The 18088-nt window shown below is 41.6% G+C and overlaps 1 protein-coding gene across 5 annotated transcripts in view; it reads right to left on the reverse strand.

Moving 5' to 3' along the window:
- Nucleotides 1-18088, reverse strand: part of LOC124177396 (sodium channel protein 60E-like) — a 75662-nt gene that overhangs the window by 19807 nt on the left and 37767 nt on the right. For all 5 annotated transcript variants that reach the window (XM_046559728.1, XM_046559741.1, XM_046559747.1 and 2 more), the window contains 3 exons: nt 12450-12658; nt 6635-6855; nt 404-584 (listed from right to left, as the gene is read on the reverse strand). In XM_046559728.1, the coding sequence (XP_046415684.1) occupies nt 404-584; nt 6635-6855; nt 12450-12658 (611 nt within the window). The remainder of the gene's footprint in view (nt 1-403; nt 585-6634; nt 6856-12449; nt 12659-18088) is intronic.

Here is an 18088-nt window from a genome sequence, read left to right on the forward strand (position 1 = left end):
TTCCGCACTTTGTCGGCTGGTAATGTTTGAGGGGTTCTCAAATAATTATACGCAGTTAGCCTCGCGATTTGTCTCCCCTTTGTTTACGCCGCGAGTATACAACTCGGTCTGCAAGGTTCGCCCTTATTTTCGCACGCTAGAAGAATAATGAATTTCATCCACAGAAACGTCGGGAACACCGGTTGCCTTTTATTTATATTATTATTATTTTTCATTTTATTATGCTTTCATTTTTATTCTTTCAACCTTCCAGACGGTTTTATTTATTATTATATTACCGCGTACATAAAGAGTGCTAAATTCGGTGTTCTTCTCTCCGGGGGCAAAATCAATTCGCCCAATACGGCGGGCGACTTCGTTCCGTTGCTCAAGATTTCTTCTTTAAATTCTATGGTATACTTACTCGTACCAGTCCACTTGGGTATCGTTCGGATCCTGCTGCCTGACGCACTTGTTTCTCAATTCGCCCATGTAAACTTGAAGGGCGAAGAGGGCGAAGACCATTAAACAAAATATCGTCAACGTCATGACCTCCGCCAGCTGCTTGAAGCTGTGGAGCAGCGCGTTTATGATTGTCTTCAAACCTGCGGATCAGAAGTCATTCCAATATCAAGCTTCTTACATGATTAAATACATAAGTTTATCACGAAAGCTTTTTCACGAGTAAAAATTAAGGTACACGAATTTGTTTTATACCGGTACAGAGTTATAATGACAGCTTTCCTGCAGGTCTGTTATTATAAAAAATACTCGTAAATTATGATCCATGAGCAGGGTATGAAATGATAACAGCCATAACCCTGCATGCAAGCTACAAGTTTATACAGAATTCAAAATATACAACCCCGCTAAGGCATTTAGTGCGGAAAGACTCAAGTTTTAATTATATAATGATGCAGGAAAAATGTTTTCAAGTTTTATGATTCGTTCGCCTGTAGAGAGTACAAAGTCAGGTACATAATTAAGTGACAAAACGTCAATTAGTGATGCCCGAAAAAGTTTAAACTATCGTCTTTTCGACTACATTTACACGATGTATTACAGCTGCTAAATTACACAGCAACGAAAATTGAGGGATCGACTATTGCACGAATTTACCTTCCGAAAGTCTGTCGCACTGCTCACGAATCGTGCTTGGACTACGTCGTTCCAAAAGAAAAGAAGTAAAAATAAAATAAAAATGAGTAGGAAAGGAGAGTACCAGGTGCTTTTTTTATGCGTCAAGAGTAAAGCTTTCGCGCGGGGAATCTTCGAGGCCATTGCGCCTTGAGATCTGAAATTGACCTGCAATCCTGAACAAAATTGAATTCTGAATAATGAATTCCCGGATATACGCAGCCACGGGAGCCAAAATGAACGTCCGGGAAGAATACAACATCGTCACATCAGCTCCAGACAAGTTATAAAGGAATGCACGTTCATTTTTTATTATCTGAAAAAATTCATATTTTATTTATATTTAACCTCTTACTAAGTACATTATATGTCGGGTTAATTTGTGGAGATGTCACTGGGCTTTTCAACGAGAGAAAATTCGCCTGCATTTGTATAATACAGGATACGTTTTACCATAATCCGCCTGCACCCATGCAATTTAGGGTACATTTCACAAATATGTACTCTTGGTTGTCGCAGTGCAGGCGAATTTTGTTGAATTGTATCGGGAATTGCATAAATGCAGGATGAATTCAGCTGTTGAATTGACTGTGTCATATTTCCGCGAGATAAATATTTGTAAAACGTCCAGCAGAACGGTTCGGAAGAGAAAATGTCATAAAAATCGGGTGTCAGATTTCGGTACTACAATGACATAGTCATAGCATAGAAATACGGCTGGATTCCAGAGTGGTTAAAAATTAATTCCTTTAACCAGTCAAATCCGTTATCCGATATAATCCACGTGCGCATTTCATAGCGTATTATATATACGAATGAGAAGTTGGAATCGTCGATAATGTTGGAAGCTGGTGAAAAAGCGGGGGATGGGTGGATGGGAAGGTACTCGAAGGGACAATAGAGAATACAAGCAGAACTCTCGACGTTCGATTTCGCGAGCGTCTTAACCGAGGCTGAATGAATGCCCCTCTAACGATGCCGTTCAAGAGAATCGCGAGGGAGGGACAAGAGCCGGGAACCAAGAGGAAAGAGGTGCGAGGGAAGGGGGGAGAGCAGAGGAAGGGTGGATACAGGGACTCTCGGCAAGAAGACGAGCGGCTCGACATCAAATCCGGTGTCACGCGAGTGACTAGGTCAATAGCACATCCCCGCTCGGTGCAATTCCCGCCTTCCTTAATCCTCCCTTTTCCTTTGTACCGCCAATTCCTCACAAGCAGCCTGAACACCTTGTAGGCACCGGGTTATTTCCGTGATGCGCCCCATAGGGGTCCCTGATTATAGGCAAACCAAGGTACATATCCACGTCCTAACAAATGAGCATCGGAGCTGCTCGGAATGGACTTGTAGCCTGATTTGCCTATAATTAGGGGTCTTTATGGGGGCACAACGTGGAAATAACCTGATGTACGCCACATGATGATAAGCTTGCGACTGCGTGGCTCGGAATATCCACGTTTGAAAACAAACGTGTGGATTCGATTTTATACGGTGCGAAAAGAAGAGATAACATGCATGCGAATAATTCCTGTCGATTGGAATAGAGCAACGAGAAAGAGGAAAAATATACCACGACGATCCCGGTTTCTGCCCCCTTCGCGTGATTTATTTCTTATCTAAAAGATCTATACATTTATATACCTATACGTCTATAGGTAACGTGTGCACCTGGTACGTGGCCGAGGCGAGGGATGAACGTCGCTCCTTTCTATACCTACGGAAGATACTTGCAGAGATGTGCGCGTATAGTAGGGGTAGCAGGAAGAGAGAGAGAGAGAGAGAGAGAGAGAGAGAGAGAGAGAGAGAGAGAGAGAGAGAGAGAGAGAGACAGGGAAAGAGAAGCGCGAGAAGTTTCTCTGGTTAGCCGGTCTTTTTTTTCTGCAGTTTTATTCGACGGATGTGTTTTTTTCTTCTCTTTTTTATTCTCCTTCCTTTCTACATCTCTGTTCCTTCGTCTCCTCGTTTTTGCCCTGTTTCATTCCTACTTTTTTCGCTCGAACGCGGTGATCACAGAGTGCGCGTCACCCTGCAAAAGCTCTCGGGTCATCGACCCCAACTTCGAGGTCGTCGTGGCTCGGCGAATGGTTGTTTCTGGTGTAAGAGGGTGCGGGTCTCGAGACTTGTAAGGGTCGACGGAACGTCGTGCCCAATGAATACATACGACGAAGACCGACTATTGTTTTCCTCCAAGTATAATTCTGGCCCTTTAATGGCAAAGGTCAAGAATGGGTGGAAATACTATTAGACGCGAACGTTTCTCTCGAGCGTGTTTTAGGCCGCGGACTAATTTTTTTTATACGCTTCGCAAAGCTCTCACACTCTCATGCCTTTATAAAACACACCGCGTGAGCTAAATTTAGAATTGTAGCACCTTTTAGCTGAGGAGGGAGGGAGAGAAACGAAAAAAGAAATGTATTCTCGAGCCACTTTTATTGTTTATCGCACGCGGTAAGACCTGAAATATATTGGTAATACCTGCAGAAAATAGATCAATGTCCAGAGACCGTTTTTGTGAACACTAAATTTCACTTCAATTTCGGCATGGCCAGGTATTTTGCTTTCCGCTTATCATTCAATTATTTCACAGCAAGATGGAGGGGGACCGATAGCGACTCGAAAACAGGCAAGTGTCGCACCGATATATGTGTCGAATGAATTTTAAATCAACCCTGTCGTGGCCTCCCAGCTCAGTCTAGCGATAAGGTATATATTCGCGATATACACCAGCCCCTCGGTTGATCGGTGAGGAATTGCCTGAGGCGTGCTGAAAAATTCCAAATTTCTCCTCAAGGAAGTTGGTTGGCGGAGGAAGAATACTTTTTAATAATTGTTAACGAGACAGCCGTAAATTCAGTATTTATTACATTTTTTCGTTCAAAAGATTAAAAATGTTGGAAAATTTAGTAGATTTGTTCGAATTCACTCTACGGTGGTTTATTTTTTTCAAAAAACTATTTTCTACGAAGTTGCATAAACGAACTTACGTTTCTTTCAACACACACAATTCAAAATTTCCATTTGTTGATCGTTACGAATTATGTGAAGTGTAATTATGTAAAATCACATATTTAGCGATGCCAACATGATGAAAAAAAAGTAGTGTTTTTAAGCGATTTGAAATAAAGACATTGATAATTCTATAACAAATGTTTTATTTGTAATTTCAGTTTTTCTTATTTTTATATTTTCGAAGAGATCTTCGCAGCTTACGAACATCATAATTTGATAAGTAGTCAATGTACGACTATCTCGCAATAAAATTAATAAATCGTATCGATTCTCGGCAAATCCACCATCCTTAACTCTTTGTTCGATTATGATAAATATATCTAGCTGTTACAATCGGCTCATGATTTTCGTAGGCGTTAATATCGCTGAAATCGACGTGGATTATTTCTCACCGTGCGAAATGTCGGCTGAAACGAGGGTCGAGCAGCGGCGAGACTACGTGACCGCGAAATTTAAATATCACTAAGCGGAAGGAGATATGTATTTATACGGTATATACGGGTGCAGGTCTCGCCGCGAGGACGACATCGAACAAATGTTGGTCTTGTTACTAAGCCCACATCCACGGTCTTAAAGTGACATAATTTATTTAACACAGGGCGCCTACGCCTGCACGTTTGTGTTATTATATACATGAAAGTCGCTTTGCTGTTACGCTTACACCATTACCTTGTAATAATCCTTAATTAATTAACAGCTCGAAGAAATACTCTAGCCACACCGCGTTGTATACCAAGCTGGCTATAACGCAAAACTCTGACACATACACGAGAACTTTTCTCATAAAAATTAAAATACAGCTTGAGTTGGCACTCCGTACGGGCTTACCGTTGGTAAATATCTTCGAAGCCTGATAATAATCGGTACTCACGCCGCTACCACTTAGGATCGTACCGAAAACCACCGGCGAACTTGTATAATTTCAGCCTCGAATCCAAACTCTTTGGTTATACACGTTCAATGTAGAGTCCCAAAGCCGCGGAGCGCTTCGTGCAAACAGCAATTTTTCATCGTGCGGGCAAATATTTTTTAAGCCTTGCAAAGTACACGCACTCAGATTTGAATTTTGAATAATCTACGTCTGCTCGCTTCTGCATAACGTATATAACTTACCCCTTTTTATCTATATTATCGACTAAAATTATCACTCGACCAAAAGTTTTCTACACAATAATTAATTTTCACTTTGTTTAAATAGTTGGATGACACGAAGATTGAGTATCATATACACAGATGATCCCGGGTTTTCAAGCTCCTCTTCATTTAAAAACTTGATGAAAATTGTTTCACGAATGATATATTCGTCTGCTTGATGCCAAACTACGCAACGTATCAGATTGAAAAATACCTGGAATTTCTCGCATTGGTTACACGCTACAGCACGTGCCTGATTCATTGTAAACTAACGCTAGATTTCTGCGATAATAAGACTGACGAAATCGATGTGTTATATTTGGATAGCGGGCTGTGATTGATCACGTCGAAATGCATCCAAAAATATTTTACTGGAAAAGAAGTTTTCTCGTCGATTCTGATCACGTGTTTTACCTCATCGTGTAACCACCCATATTTTCACGCATTATTACAAGTTTATCTACAATAGTGAAAAAATTATGCGGTTCAGTAAGAAAACTTCATCGAAATACGAAATACGATATGCATATCAATTGCTTGAAAAACGACTTTGTTAATTCCTTAAGCCGTGTCGTACGAAAATAAAAATGAATACATGATTGAACCTGATTGACGTTTCGCGTGATGGTTAAAAAAATAATTCAAGTTCAGGGAAAACCGCGTTGAAACTCGATCGTTTGCGCGATGATTCCCCGTTTCACTGAAAATCCTAGTTGTAAATTGACGAGCAAACAAAAAACTCGGTGCGATTCGACTGAAACAATTAAAGTTCGCTCGTCTAGCAGCGCGGAGAATTGAAAAGCGTTTATCGGGAGCTTTAGTCAAGCAGGTTGCAGAGCAGCCAATGTAGTAGTCGGATTTTCACGGTCCGTGGTTCTATATGTATATAATACGCCCCATAGAAAGGCGGAAAACGGCAGGACCCAGCCGTCATGTATAATCCATTATAACGTAGCGGTTCGGTTTCTCCGCTGGGACGAGAAATGCTCCATCAATTATACCCGCAGGCACGGTGACAGAGCACCAAACTCTGTGAACCTGGAGAGAGGTATTTACACGGGGAACAAACGTTACCCATACAAACCGAATCTGATGTCGGTGCAGAATCCTTTCCCCAGAGTCGGATTTTCCCGAATCCATAGAAGAGTTTTCCTTTTTTTTTTCTTTTTTTTTTTTTATTGTTACGTACACTTTTTCACAGATTTATGCCCCGCGGCAGTTTGCGGAGTTAGGTAGGTATATTGGCATTTTTTGACAGCCATCGACGCTGATTATTTATGACCAGGTACGCGCGTCTCTCTGCATCGCGTACCTTCAATCGTACCCGCGCATCTGTTCGATATTTTAATTCCCTCGGGGGAATCCGATATGTACTCACCAGGCATTATGGAGACCGTCTTCAACGCCCTGAGCACCCTGAAGGTCCTCAATCCCGCCAGGTTTCCCACCTCCATACCGATCGTCGCGTAGCCGCTGGTTATTACTAAAAAATCCAGCCAGTTCCAAGGATTTCTCAAGTAGGTGTATTTGTTCAATATGAACCCCTTGGCGATAGACTTTATCACCATTTCCGCCGTATAAATCGCCAAGAAGATATACCTGCGAAAAATACAAATATTCCGATTTCAGACTAGTTATTCATTATAAGATCATTCCTGTTTTAATTATTTTTTCTTGTTTTCTATTCGTACAGAAATTCGGAACGGAAGCGCTGAGTCGCGAGTTGAACGAGTAATTTAGTTTCCGAAAGCTGATTGTACAATCTAGATTGGAAATAAAAATTTCCAATATCTGTATTCTCGATCATTCTGTTCTTGGAAAATTAATCTGTCCAAGAGGATGATAATACATCTTCTTTCCAAGCGTTAATAAATTATTCCTCGTCGGATTTCCCGCTGCCTTTGCTATCCTTGTCAAAGATTAAACCTTGTAATCAAAGTTGCTCAAGTACAATATCCGTACATAAAATTCCGTGATCCCTTCGCCAAATATCAGTGCAAACGATATACGTATCCTGGCCAGTAAAGCCAGCCGTATTGAAGAACAAAAAATATTACTTTCCTCGAAGAACTTTACAGCGTAACAACGATGTATTGCCTTCAATAATTTATCACACCGTAGACACCTTAATTAATGGGTAAAAATCTTTTAATGACAAAGAATCTTATTTTTCTTCTCTTTTACAACAGCGAAGCAATCAGTCTTTTTAATCACGTCTATAGAAACAGAGCATCAAAGCGGAGCGAATGCCAAATGAAGGAAAGCGAAGCTTGACAGAGGGTGGAAGGAGTGGGGGGGGGGGGGGGGGGTGAATAAGACTAATCAATATGGCGGAAATAGAAAATTTTCAACCAGAGAAATTACGATCATTTGTACCATGGATAATTGTACCACGAATACATGCACGTATTCCTTACGATAATCGTTAGCGTAAAAAGCGTTAAAAAGCTCGTCAGTATCAAGGTGCCGAGATAATTTCGGTCAAGCCAGCTTAGGTAAAGTCGTCAAATTTATCCTCGACGATAAATCGTTGAAAAATCATGCGAATTGGTATTTACGCGTATTTTTACTTCTCGCCAATTACGGAGCCCTTATTTTATGACGGAACGCGTCGCTGCAGCGCGGCTCGTTTTACGTTGCATCGAAATCCGCGGTGCTGATGTGATCAGCGTTGATACGAATCTGATAGCTGGGGAAAACCTTGCGCTATATTACACCCCGAATGGTAGGAAAAATTGTGATATGGCGTGAGCTGAATAATATTGAGGATTTTAAAGATAAGCCGAGCGCTTAGCGGCCTCCGCGTGCTCTTATTTTATTATACGCTATTATCAACGCACACAGGACGGGGGATAACGTTCGATAATATTGACGAATCTTTGTCGCTTCGTTCGGAACGCATTACCGCTGATTATTATTAATCATGTTATTATACGGCGGAAATTTTTTGGTCACCAAGTAACTCAGCGGAGGTTTTAAAAGTTTTCAAACCTTGAGATAATTGCTATACCAGTTTATAACGGAGTTTATTATTAGTGAGACAAGAATTATTCACGAGTTTAGAAATCCGTAAACTTCGAGTAATCTTATAGAAGAAAGAAGTTTCAAAATTTGGGATAATTGAGGCAGAAAATTAGTGACACATTAAAATATCGTAACTATATTCGATTTGCTGAATATTAAGAATCGCAAATTTCGGAGTCTTGCAATATCGAGATTTACAAAAACGATAAAAATTGGAGACCAAAAAATTCGTGCTATTTTTAAAACGATGGTACGAAAGAAACAACATCTCTGCATCATTGTTTAATAGAACTGAATCCGAGTAAATTCATATAACATTCGAATGGCAGGCATGTTTCATTCATGTTCACCGTAAATCATTGACGCGAACAACGTTACTGAAGACATTTCAACCAGTGTTTTCTCCTGATACAACTTGCGATTCAGACGGTCCGAATGTATTCTTAAAAGAAAAAGTTTCAAGAACCGACGACTTTTTCCGAATAATCACCAGAGGACGTGTTTTTCCCTCTTAACCAACTGCCACTTTACCCTAACGCGGCCCTGTGGGTACTAAATTGGCACGCGATCTATTTGCTCTACAAAAACACGACGCGATCAAAACGAATACCCACCGAGCAAAGGACTAGTCACTAATCTCGCTTCTCACCCCCGTGTCGTTTCACCGAATACAGCGACCGGTCAGGCAAAACTGCCTCGAGTCTGCAAGTGGGAAAAAGTCGAGTCGCTTGACTGACTTTATTCCTCTCCTGAGATCGACGTCAATGATGTGCAGGGTATATGGACGAGTGCCAAATTGCTTCGAAATCACGTACTCTGGCTTCGAGAAAAAAACTAGCCCGAAGCTTGATGGACTGGACGAGGAGCCGCTGCAACAGCTCATCTTTAGAAGTAGTTTTTGAAGTAAATAAAATTAATTTGAACTCCGATCGAATCTCACGTGAAATTGTTCCACCTTTGCGTCAGGGTTAATCCCGCCTGGAATAATCATTTCACGCTTCTCAACAGGCAGCGATTTATCCCTCAAAATCTGCATCGCTGCAGGCTTCTTCCGCTAAGTTCACCTCTCTCTGCAGGGTGGATGATAATTGGAGCGCGGTGGCCCGAAACTTGCGACCTCAGAGCTTATCCTCGTTCAAGTATTCGCTGAAAGCTCGTCGTGTTGAACAAGAACTTTCTGCTTCTCTCTGTTCGGCCATTGCAAATGGTACGAAATAAGTGTTGTGATATTTGGCTGCCTCCGTTATCACTCAGCGCTGTATATTGACGTGCAATAAATTTATTGCTATCTTGACTCGCGGAGTGAACGTGATTCGTCTTCGGCACTCAAGGATTGTCAATCTTCCCCTCCCACATCCTTTCTTCTTTTTTTTCCCTTATTCTCCCTTTCAGAGGATAAAAGAACCCGGAATTCTCGCACAGTATCATAAATATCCCTTTATATGTGCGGATGTATGCTTGAATAGGGATGCGCACATCCGTGAAGAGAAATAAGAGATGGCTGATATCCGTCAAATCACTTGAGACTTGTGGCAGAGTATTGCCATTAGAATCGAAATGCAATTATTTAATTTTAAATTTTAAACATAAATAGTCACGTTCTGTGGATGTCAAACTATGGCGGACTCAGGGTCAGGCTTGAGCTTCAACTGCTCTTCGCCATCCACTGTCGTTATCGAAATAAACGGACCGGAAGTTTAACGGCCGGAAACAGGCGACAAAACCGATCGCCGCGATCGGTGTTCGTATCAGCTAATCTTCAGGTTCACGGATGATTGGATTCTTGTATCTATTCCGTAAGCCGTGCGCCTTTTTTTCCCTCCCCTCATCTGCTGTCTCGACTTTGATCCCGATGGTCACATACGATGTTCGAGCTGCTTTGAGATATGCCGGCAGAGGTAGCAAGGAACGAGGAAAAAGATTGGCAGGCAGACAGGCGGGAATACGAGGGAGTAATTAATGTTCGATGCCAAAAGCGCGGCGCGAAAGCTGCAGGAATCGATTCTTATAAATATCTTATAAGGACCCGGGATCCCTCCGGAGGTTCGGAGGAAGATTTACCCACCCGCATTTATAGTTAACCCACAAACACGCTGCCGGGCTGTAGATGTGTATTATACAGATCGACGCGTCTGCAGTTGCGAATCAATTTTTGCACCTTCAGAAAATTGATTGCCCGGTGAAACGGATCGTCTGTGTTTCGACGAAAGATCTCGAGGATATCCCAGTGAAGTATTTTTTTTCCGGGTATTTTACAGGAAATTATATTTTCTGGATGCTCGACCGGATATTCAAATCGGGGAAAATCGGGGATTCAACGCGAGGCTGAAGGCTCAAAGGAGTTCGCGGGAGAGTCGAAAGTCTTTTTAAAAATCGATCTGTCACAGATGTTACACGTTACAGACCCGCGGAACCGGAATTTCCGTTGCTGTGCGGGACTCGATCACTGCAATAAAGTCAATAAAACATTTCAGGTGAGGGTGAAAGGATAGAAAGCTAGAAAGAAAGATTAGAGAGAAAGGTCCCCGTATCGATTTGTCAGAGACGCGATAATCCGTTTCGTAGAATTTCAAAACGTGAGATCGAAGTACAGAAAGCCGAAATATTATAGAATCGTCAGAATTCTTCGTCGTCGAACGAATCTTCGACTTTATACAGTTGAAAATTGTAGGAAACTCATATCCAAGTTTTTCAAAACTCGATCTTTCTACATTTTTAGCTTCACCGAAATATTTCCACACACGCCGATTTTTTTTCTCCCCGTAAATAATTTCATCCGTCAACCAATCGACAGCAGATATTTTTTTCCGTTCAAGTCGGGTGTTCGAAATTTAGATTATTCTCCCCGTTGAGCTTGCACAGAATTGATGCGGACCAATTTACCGTACAATCACATTTCAAAAGACGTACGAATGATCAAACAGTATGAGGCAGGATATATTCAAGTAGTAAAATTGTTACAACCGGATTTCGTGACGATCGTTCGCATCGAGGTGTGAATTGTCACTGAGTCTGAAGTCTGGTAATTTCCGTATCCTTGTATTAAAAACTGAAGGAGGAAATTGGACTCAAGGATCATTCCCCGAGCAAGAATGATATTTTCAAATTACCGTCATCAGCTGAGCGCAGAGACTTGAGCATAAATGTCAGACGAATTGACCCGATGCGATAGTATCGCCTTAGTTTTTTCTTACATACGTATAATATGCCCGCGGCGGGAATTGTCCTCCGAGCACGAAATTCTCAGAGCCTGAACGATAAGCCTCGAGGATTTGGCGGCTTCCGTTATAGCTACTACTAAAAAATTCCACCGGAAATTTGTCGCGCCGCGATCACGCGCGTTTAGACATTTGTCACCTGGCTGTCAAAATTTCTCTCGACTAAGGTAAGGTGGTGCAAGAATTTTCCCCAGGGAATTGATTTGTCTGATAAAATAATGACCCGCCTATCAACGAGATGATAAAAAGAGAGAGAGCTAAGGAATTGCAAATCGAGTATATTCGTTCCCGCAAATCAAGCACGCTTCGTCGATACCTTGCGCACATCACGTTGTCAAACGTTGAAATTATTCCCGGATGAAGCGAAACGGCAACCGGATGTACGAGCAGCTTCTGCTTTTCCTTGTAAAAGCTCCGCCGGATATTGGAGCCAATAATTTTCAAAGATTTTCAACTTTCGTAGATATTGATGCTTTGTCGGAGCCGCCGACGTCGTACGCTTGACATTGGATCGCCCCTTTGGCAGAAGCGATCGAAAATACCCCGAGAATGAACCTGCAGCGGATGAACTGCGGATAAATGCTGTGGCTCGGAACGTCGGAGATATGCGACGAAATTTCTCCAGAGGTGAGGATGCAAATTTTCCCTGCAGCTTTCTTAACCGAGCTCAGAAAATACCGGCGGGAATTCAACGGTACAAACCGCGATTCTTACGCCGTGCTTTAGAGCGACAAAAGAAAAAAACAGAAACAAAAAAAAAAAAAAAGATAAAAACATGTTTCACCAGGTCCGGTGAGATGGAAAAATGTAATAAAATTCTGCCGTGGTTGACAGGTAAAATTGTTCGCATAATTTTAACTCCCTGCAAGTTTTCCATCTTTCTCAATTTCGCTCTTGGTGCATATCAACTTGGTGTAAACGAAGTGTGAATGTGTTGCATAATATACTCACTCGGCTTCCTCCACGGTTTCAGTCATGGCCAGGAAGACGCAGTTTAGTAGAATTGTGGCCATGACAACGTAGTCGAAGTACTGGTTCGTACTCAGGAAGATACAGCACCGTCTCACAGGATTCCAAGGCGAGAAGAAGAACCAACTGTTCGTCGCCGTGAACCTATGAATGTAATTCTTGCGAAACCTTTTCGACACCACGCAGAACGTCTGCAACAATTGAAAGAAAAAAAAAAATACAAACTGATTATCCTCCATTTTCTCAAAGCATTAAAATGCGAAAAACCTGTACCTTGAATGGTAAAAAAAAAAAAAAACTGATCCCACTTCTCGTCGATCGTAAATTTTTCTCCTGAATTTTGCAGCTGAAAATGGATGTGAAATCAATCGGAAAGGTGGTTTCCGAAAACAGGAGATTGAAATCGTTTCAAGTGACGAAAATATCTGTATCGCAAGTCACTCTAGAAGCGGTTGATTCGATTTCTCGGTATAAAGGATGATGGAAGAAGAAGAATGTAATACTGTTAAAAAACATAATTCAACCAACCATAATAATAGAAACTCGATACTTCTACCATAGAATTATCATACATTATTATTGGTATATTGGTAATAAATTGTGGAATATTTTTCTTTGCTTGAAAAAAAATAAAATAAACCGCAAAAGATTTGTGCGCGTGAGACGAAAAGTTTAGATGCCTGAATCGGACGTTTTTTCGCTTCGATGTCGCTGAGGGCTGATCAGCGTGGATATATTATATTATAACAAGCTCCTCGAAATACGGAGACGCTGGTTCGGAAGATATCGATATTATTTTTAATTAACTCGTTTAACTTGTTAGATCGAGATCCGGAAGATAGGATCTCATTCCGGCGCCTAAAGTTTTCACAGAATTAAACTCCTTTCCGAGAAAAGAGGGATGATGTTCCGAGGCGTAAGACTCGTTATACCAGCGGCGAAGATGATCAACGTCATTTGTTATTTCTGGTAGAAATAGCTCGAGGATTTGTTAATTACCACTCAAATTCAGGATGCTCTTTTAATTTATAAATTACAGAGATAATATACAATAATTATTGTGCCTTCTTCGAGCAACGAATTAAGGCACAGATATAAAGCTTTCGGAAATTTTGCATCAATCCTTATTCAACGGAGCACTAAAAATTTAAATTCAAAACTTCGAACATCGTAGCTGTACGGCTATCCCCGAATAATTCGAACGGCTTGAATAAACTCAACGCGAGGATCTCGATTCCAGTTGAGGAATAAAACACTAACTTATGCAGAAATAATCACTGTCCGCGTATAAATACGTCGCGATATTTACTGAATTATACGCCAACAGTGTAATATATTCAACTTTCCGAAGGTGAGCTGGGCAAAATCCGGAATTTTTATTTTCACAAAATATCGTCGTTAGAATTAGATCGTTAAAAAAAGAACCTCCTTACTATCAAACACATCGATTTTATCCCGTAATCACCTCCTCCGAAAATTGTACGAAGCTGAAAATTCTTTTCTAGAATTTTGGCAATTCGACAGTAAGACGAAACAAAAAGAGATCTCTTGTTAAGGAACCCAAGACACTCAACTTTTAATGTAACCCTATTTTGCATCTCAAGTTCGACTTTTTCTTCGTCGTCGTCTAGGCGTCAGGCAAGTTGCCGAGGACACCTATAAACAATGAGGCGGCGCGCGGCGAAGCAACGTCCCGATGGATTTTCCACGTTCCATACTTTGCGCCCTCCACCCTCTACAACCCAAGCCGCAGTTCATGAAGCCAACGAAAAATAATAAGAATCCGATGATAGGCCTAATGCTTGGAACGGTTGTTCCCTCTCCTCTGGATATTTCGCCAATTTCCGCGGAACGAAAGTCTCTCGTAAATTTCGACGATGGTGACGACGATGATGATGATTAGACAGTGTTAACGATGAACTGGGAAATCCAAATGAAAGCATTGGGATAATCACGACTCCAGACTCTGTAAAAGGAAGTGAAACTACCTGGTATTTTTTCTGCATTATTGTTCATATCAGAGTTCTCATATTGTGTAGAGCATAGATATCAGATATAAAGAGTTCGACGACGACGCAAAGTTTGAATATAGCTTTTTTCCCTCACTTTCGAATCAGACTATGCATTTATCCTGTGACCTGGTCGATTTCGACGTTCACGTATATGTCTAGAAATATCGATGTCCGCGTATCTCAAACGCGAAACAGGGCTCAAAAGCCCCATTTTATACACAATTCTGAACAAAAACACTCCAATATATTTTCATTTGACGAGGAAATAAAGAAATGGCACGGATTCTACGAAATCGCGATAGTAAATTGTAGAATTCATGCTACTTCCTTATTCCTGCGTCAAATGAAAATATGTTGGAGTGTTTTTGTTCAGAATTGTGTACAGAACGGGGCTGTTGTGCCCTTCTTCGCTTTTGAGATACGTCGACGTCGATATTTGAGGACACGAACGTCAACGTCGAAATGGTCCAGGGCACCCTCTTAAGGGTAAACGAGGCTGCAAATACAACGAACCTAAATAATCGAGTGCTCCGCGTGCTTCCGACTTCTGTCTAGCTGCTGTTTCGGTAACACAGAGCTTGCAGGTCTGGCGATATAGGTGGAGGATAGGTAAGTATTCTACTCATGGCGGGTACCGCGACACTTTTAAGGCTCCGAAACAGCTCCACGGACTCCGTCTCTACTCTGAACGAGAGGTAACTCAATGACGTCTTTCCCAAAAGAGCTTTGATGCTCGTGGAAAATGGAGTCGAACTCGCGTATCCCGGCTCACCCAGAGATCCCAACTCACCCTACACATCCCCGGATACACGTTTGGGTGCACGTGGGTGAGGATACGTCGCTAATGCAGCCAGACGCCTACCTGTATTGTTAGAACCAGAAGAGAGACGACGACGCGACGTCTCTGAAAGGCAATCCGGTAACATTTTATTAACTGTCAGCCATTCCACGCCTCCGGGAGTGTACCTTGTACCTTATACCCACGCTCCACGAAATATTACCGCTCCTTCCTCGTGTTCGGGATTGTATACGCAGTCATCTCCGTCGTTTTTTGATGCAAATTTTCTTTTTCTTTTTTTCTTTTTTTTTTTTCTGCCCACTCTGCAAGTATTTTTCATCCCTGTCAGCGAGCGCCCCTCGCATACTAAACATATCGCGTCATCTTCTCTCTTGATCGACGTCGATTTACAATGTAACGAAGCAAGTTTTTTTTTTCTTCTCTTGTTTTCTTATTCAAATCGGATTTCAAATTCAATGCAAATTTCAAATAACAAATCGAGAATTTGTATACCCACGTTTTTTCTACAGATTCAAACTCCTGAATTTTTTTTCTTTTTTTTTTTATTCGCTTCGAATCGTTTCGTTCATAAGTTGTAGGTACACGTACCTCTGAATACGAAGGAAGAAAAATTGAAGCTAATATAAAGATTTTTCTGCAGTTCTGATGAAATTCGGTCGAGACAAGGCTTCTTTCTTATACATGGAACCACTCGTTCCCGAAGAACTTGAGTTATTTCAATTCGTTGACGAACAAAGCGAGCGATTGAATTTCATGTGGAAAAATCACGACGAAAAGTTTTTCAACCTGATAACGAAGGGCGTCCGAGTATATTAAACCCCACGCGAAAACCCTCGGTGTTTATTTTCTCGTTGATGAACCCACTGCGGGCACAACGACGACACACAAACAAAAACACGCACACACGCGCGCGTTTGTATCACGCGTGGAAGGTGAGGGTGTGTAATTTATATGGCTTCGTTAAGTGCAGCGGAGATATTAATTAATTTATTATCAAAGCTAGCGGGGTTTTGGGCCGCCGCAGGATCCCCGCAGTTAATGTATCTCGCCCTCCGACCCCGAAAGAGAACTCTTCACGAGTCCGGAATTGGTCACGTGGACGCGAACTCCAGTATTACGCGCATCCCACGGGTGCTGAAAAAGGTTGCGCGGTGGGAAACCGTGCGAAAGTTTCGCCGGGGAACGAAACTAAATAAAAATGAAAAAAATAAAATAAAAATAAAAAAAAAAAAAAAAGAAGTAAATAAAAAGAGAAAAGGTCGTTCGGGTCCCAAGAGCCGGTCACTGTCCATCCCCAAATTTGCCCCGCTCTGCAGGGTGACTGGAGAGTCGGTTTAGCCGGACAGCTGATATTATATACTGGCTCATATCGGATCATCCAGATACGTGAGGGGCCGACCCACGTCTGTATTTGTCAGGCTAACAGGTCACGTATCTGACCATGCGAGGCCTGCTGCAGGCATTACGCACAACGACGAAACCCGTACATGCGATACTTCGAATAGCTGGCGGGAGATTCGGGACATCGTTAAACGGGAATTAGCTTCGGTTTCAACCGGCTTTTTTCATTTTCGACGGTTTCGATCACTCGATAAATCCACATGAAATTTTTATGAATTATCGTGTTATCGACGCATGTCCGTGGAATTCGAGCTCACGATCAGTTTTAATTTGCGAATATTGTACACGAGAACTTGTTTGAAATTGCGCTGATTTTCGAAATTGTGCTGAAATTCTATTGTCAATTAACGATCTGTTTTCAAATTTGACGCAAGGAAATGAATAACTTGACAAAATATATCTTTCTCTTTCACGCATTATCACCGGCAGAAAAACTCTTCAATCCGAACGGCTGAAATCGGTCGAACAATGAATCAATATAACTGATTGTCTGCGGCAGCTGGCTTAACCGAAGTAGAAACTTAATCCGGGTTTAGTTTTGATTCGATTAAAAATGTTACGTTGCTCGGAAGTCTGAAAAATCAAATCGTCAGCGACAAGAAGAATGAAATAAGAACTCAGAGCTTGACTGATTTCGAATCGCATACGAGTTGGAAATTGTTGTTAATTATTCCATAATATTGGTTTTTTCCACGCACTAAAAACACGGGGGTGTAAAAACGGACAAAGGAGACATAAAATTAGAAAAGAAACGGGTAGAAAGAACAAACACACGACGTCTGATTGCGAGCGTAACGATTTCGTACATTAATCAGTCGGGTGAAGAGCTTTTTACTTGAATATTCTAAATGTTCCCCTTTTCAGCGGGGCGCATCAACCGCCGCGTGTAAAGGTAGGTAATATATTTTATGAGCACATATGCATATGCGCGGGTTCGTTCTTTCGCCTTACGCCGGTTGTATTATACGCAGACACATGTCACGTATACGTGCCTACATATAATACGTATCATAAAAATACATGCATACGCATACACATGACGCTATATCGCGTTATACGTGTGTACAAAAATATATGTATACAAGGTAGTTTAAAATTCCAGTTCCATTACAAACCACCCCCTGAGTTAATCCTGCACGCGATATTCTCCCCGACATTACACGGCTCTCTCCCACTGCACCTTTTTTTTACTTTTGTAAGACTCGTTCTTTTTCATCCTTTAATCCTGTGGCAATTATTCCTAAATCAAAGAATACAGCTGTAGGCGAACAGAGTTTGAAAAGTTACGTTGGGTGTAATTACCCGTGAAACAGCACTTTTTTTTAATTACCATGTTAACCGCTGAAGCACCAACACTTCATGATGATAGACCGATCATGACCAAGCGTTATCCTATACGGGTATCGTTG

Source organism: Neodiprion fabricii, chromosome 1 (assembly GCF_021155785.1).
Source record: "Neodiprion fabricii isolate iyNeoFabr1 chromosome 1, iyNeoFabr1.1, whole genome shotgun sequence".
In the NCBI taxonomy this organism is placed as follows: Eukaryota; Metazoa; Arthropoda; class Insecta; order Hymenoptera; family Diprionidae; genus Neodiprion; species Neodiprion fabricii.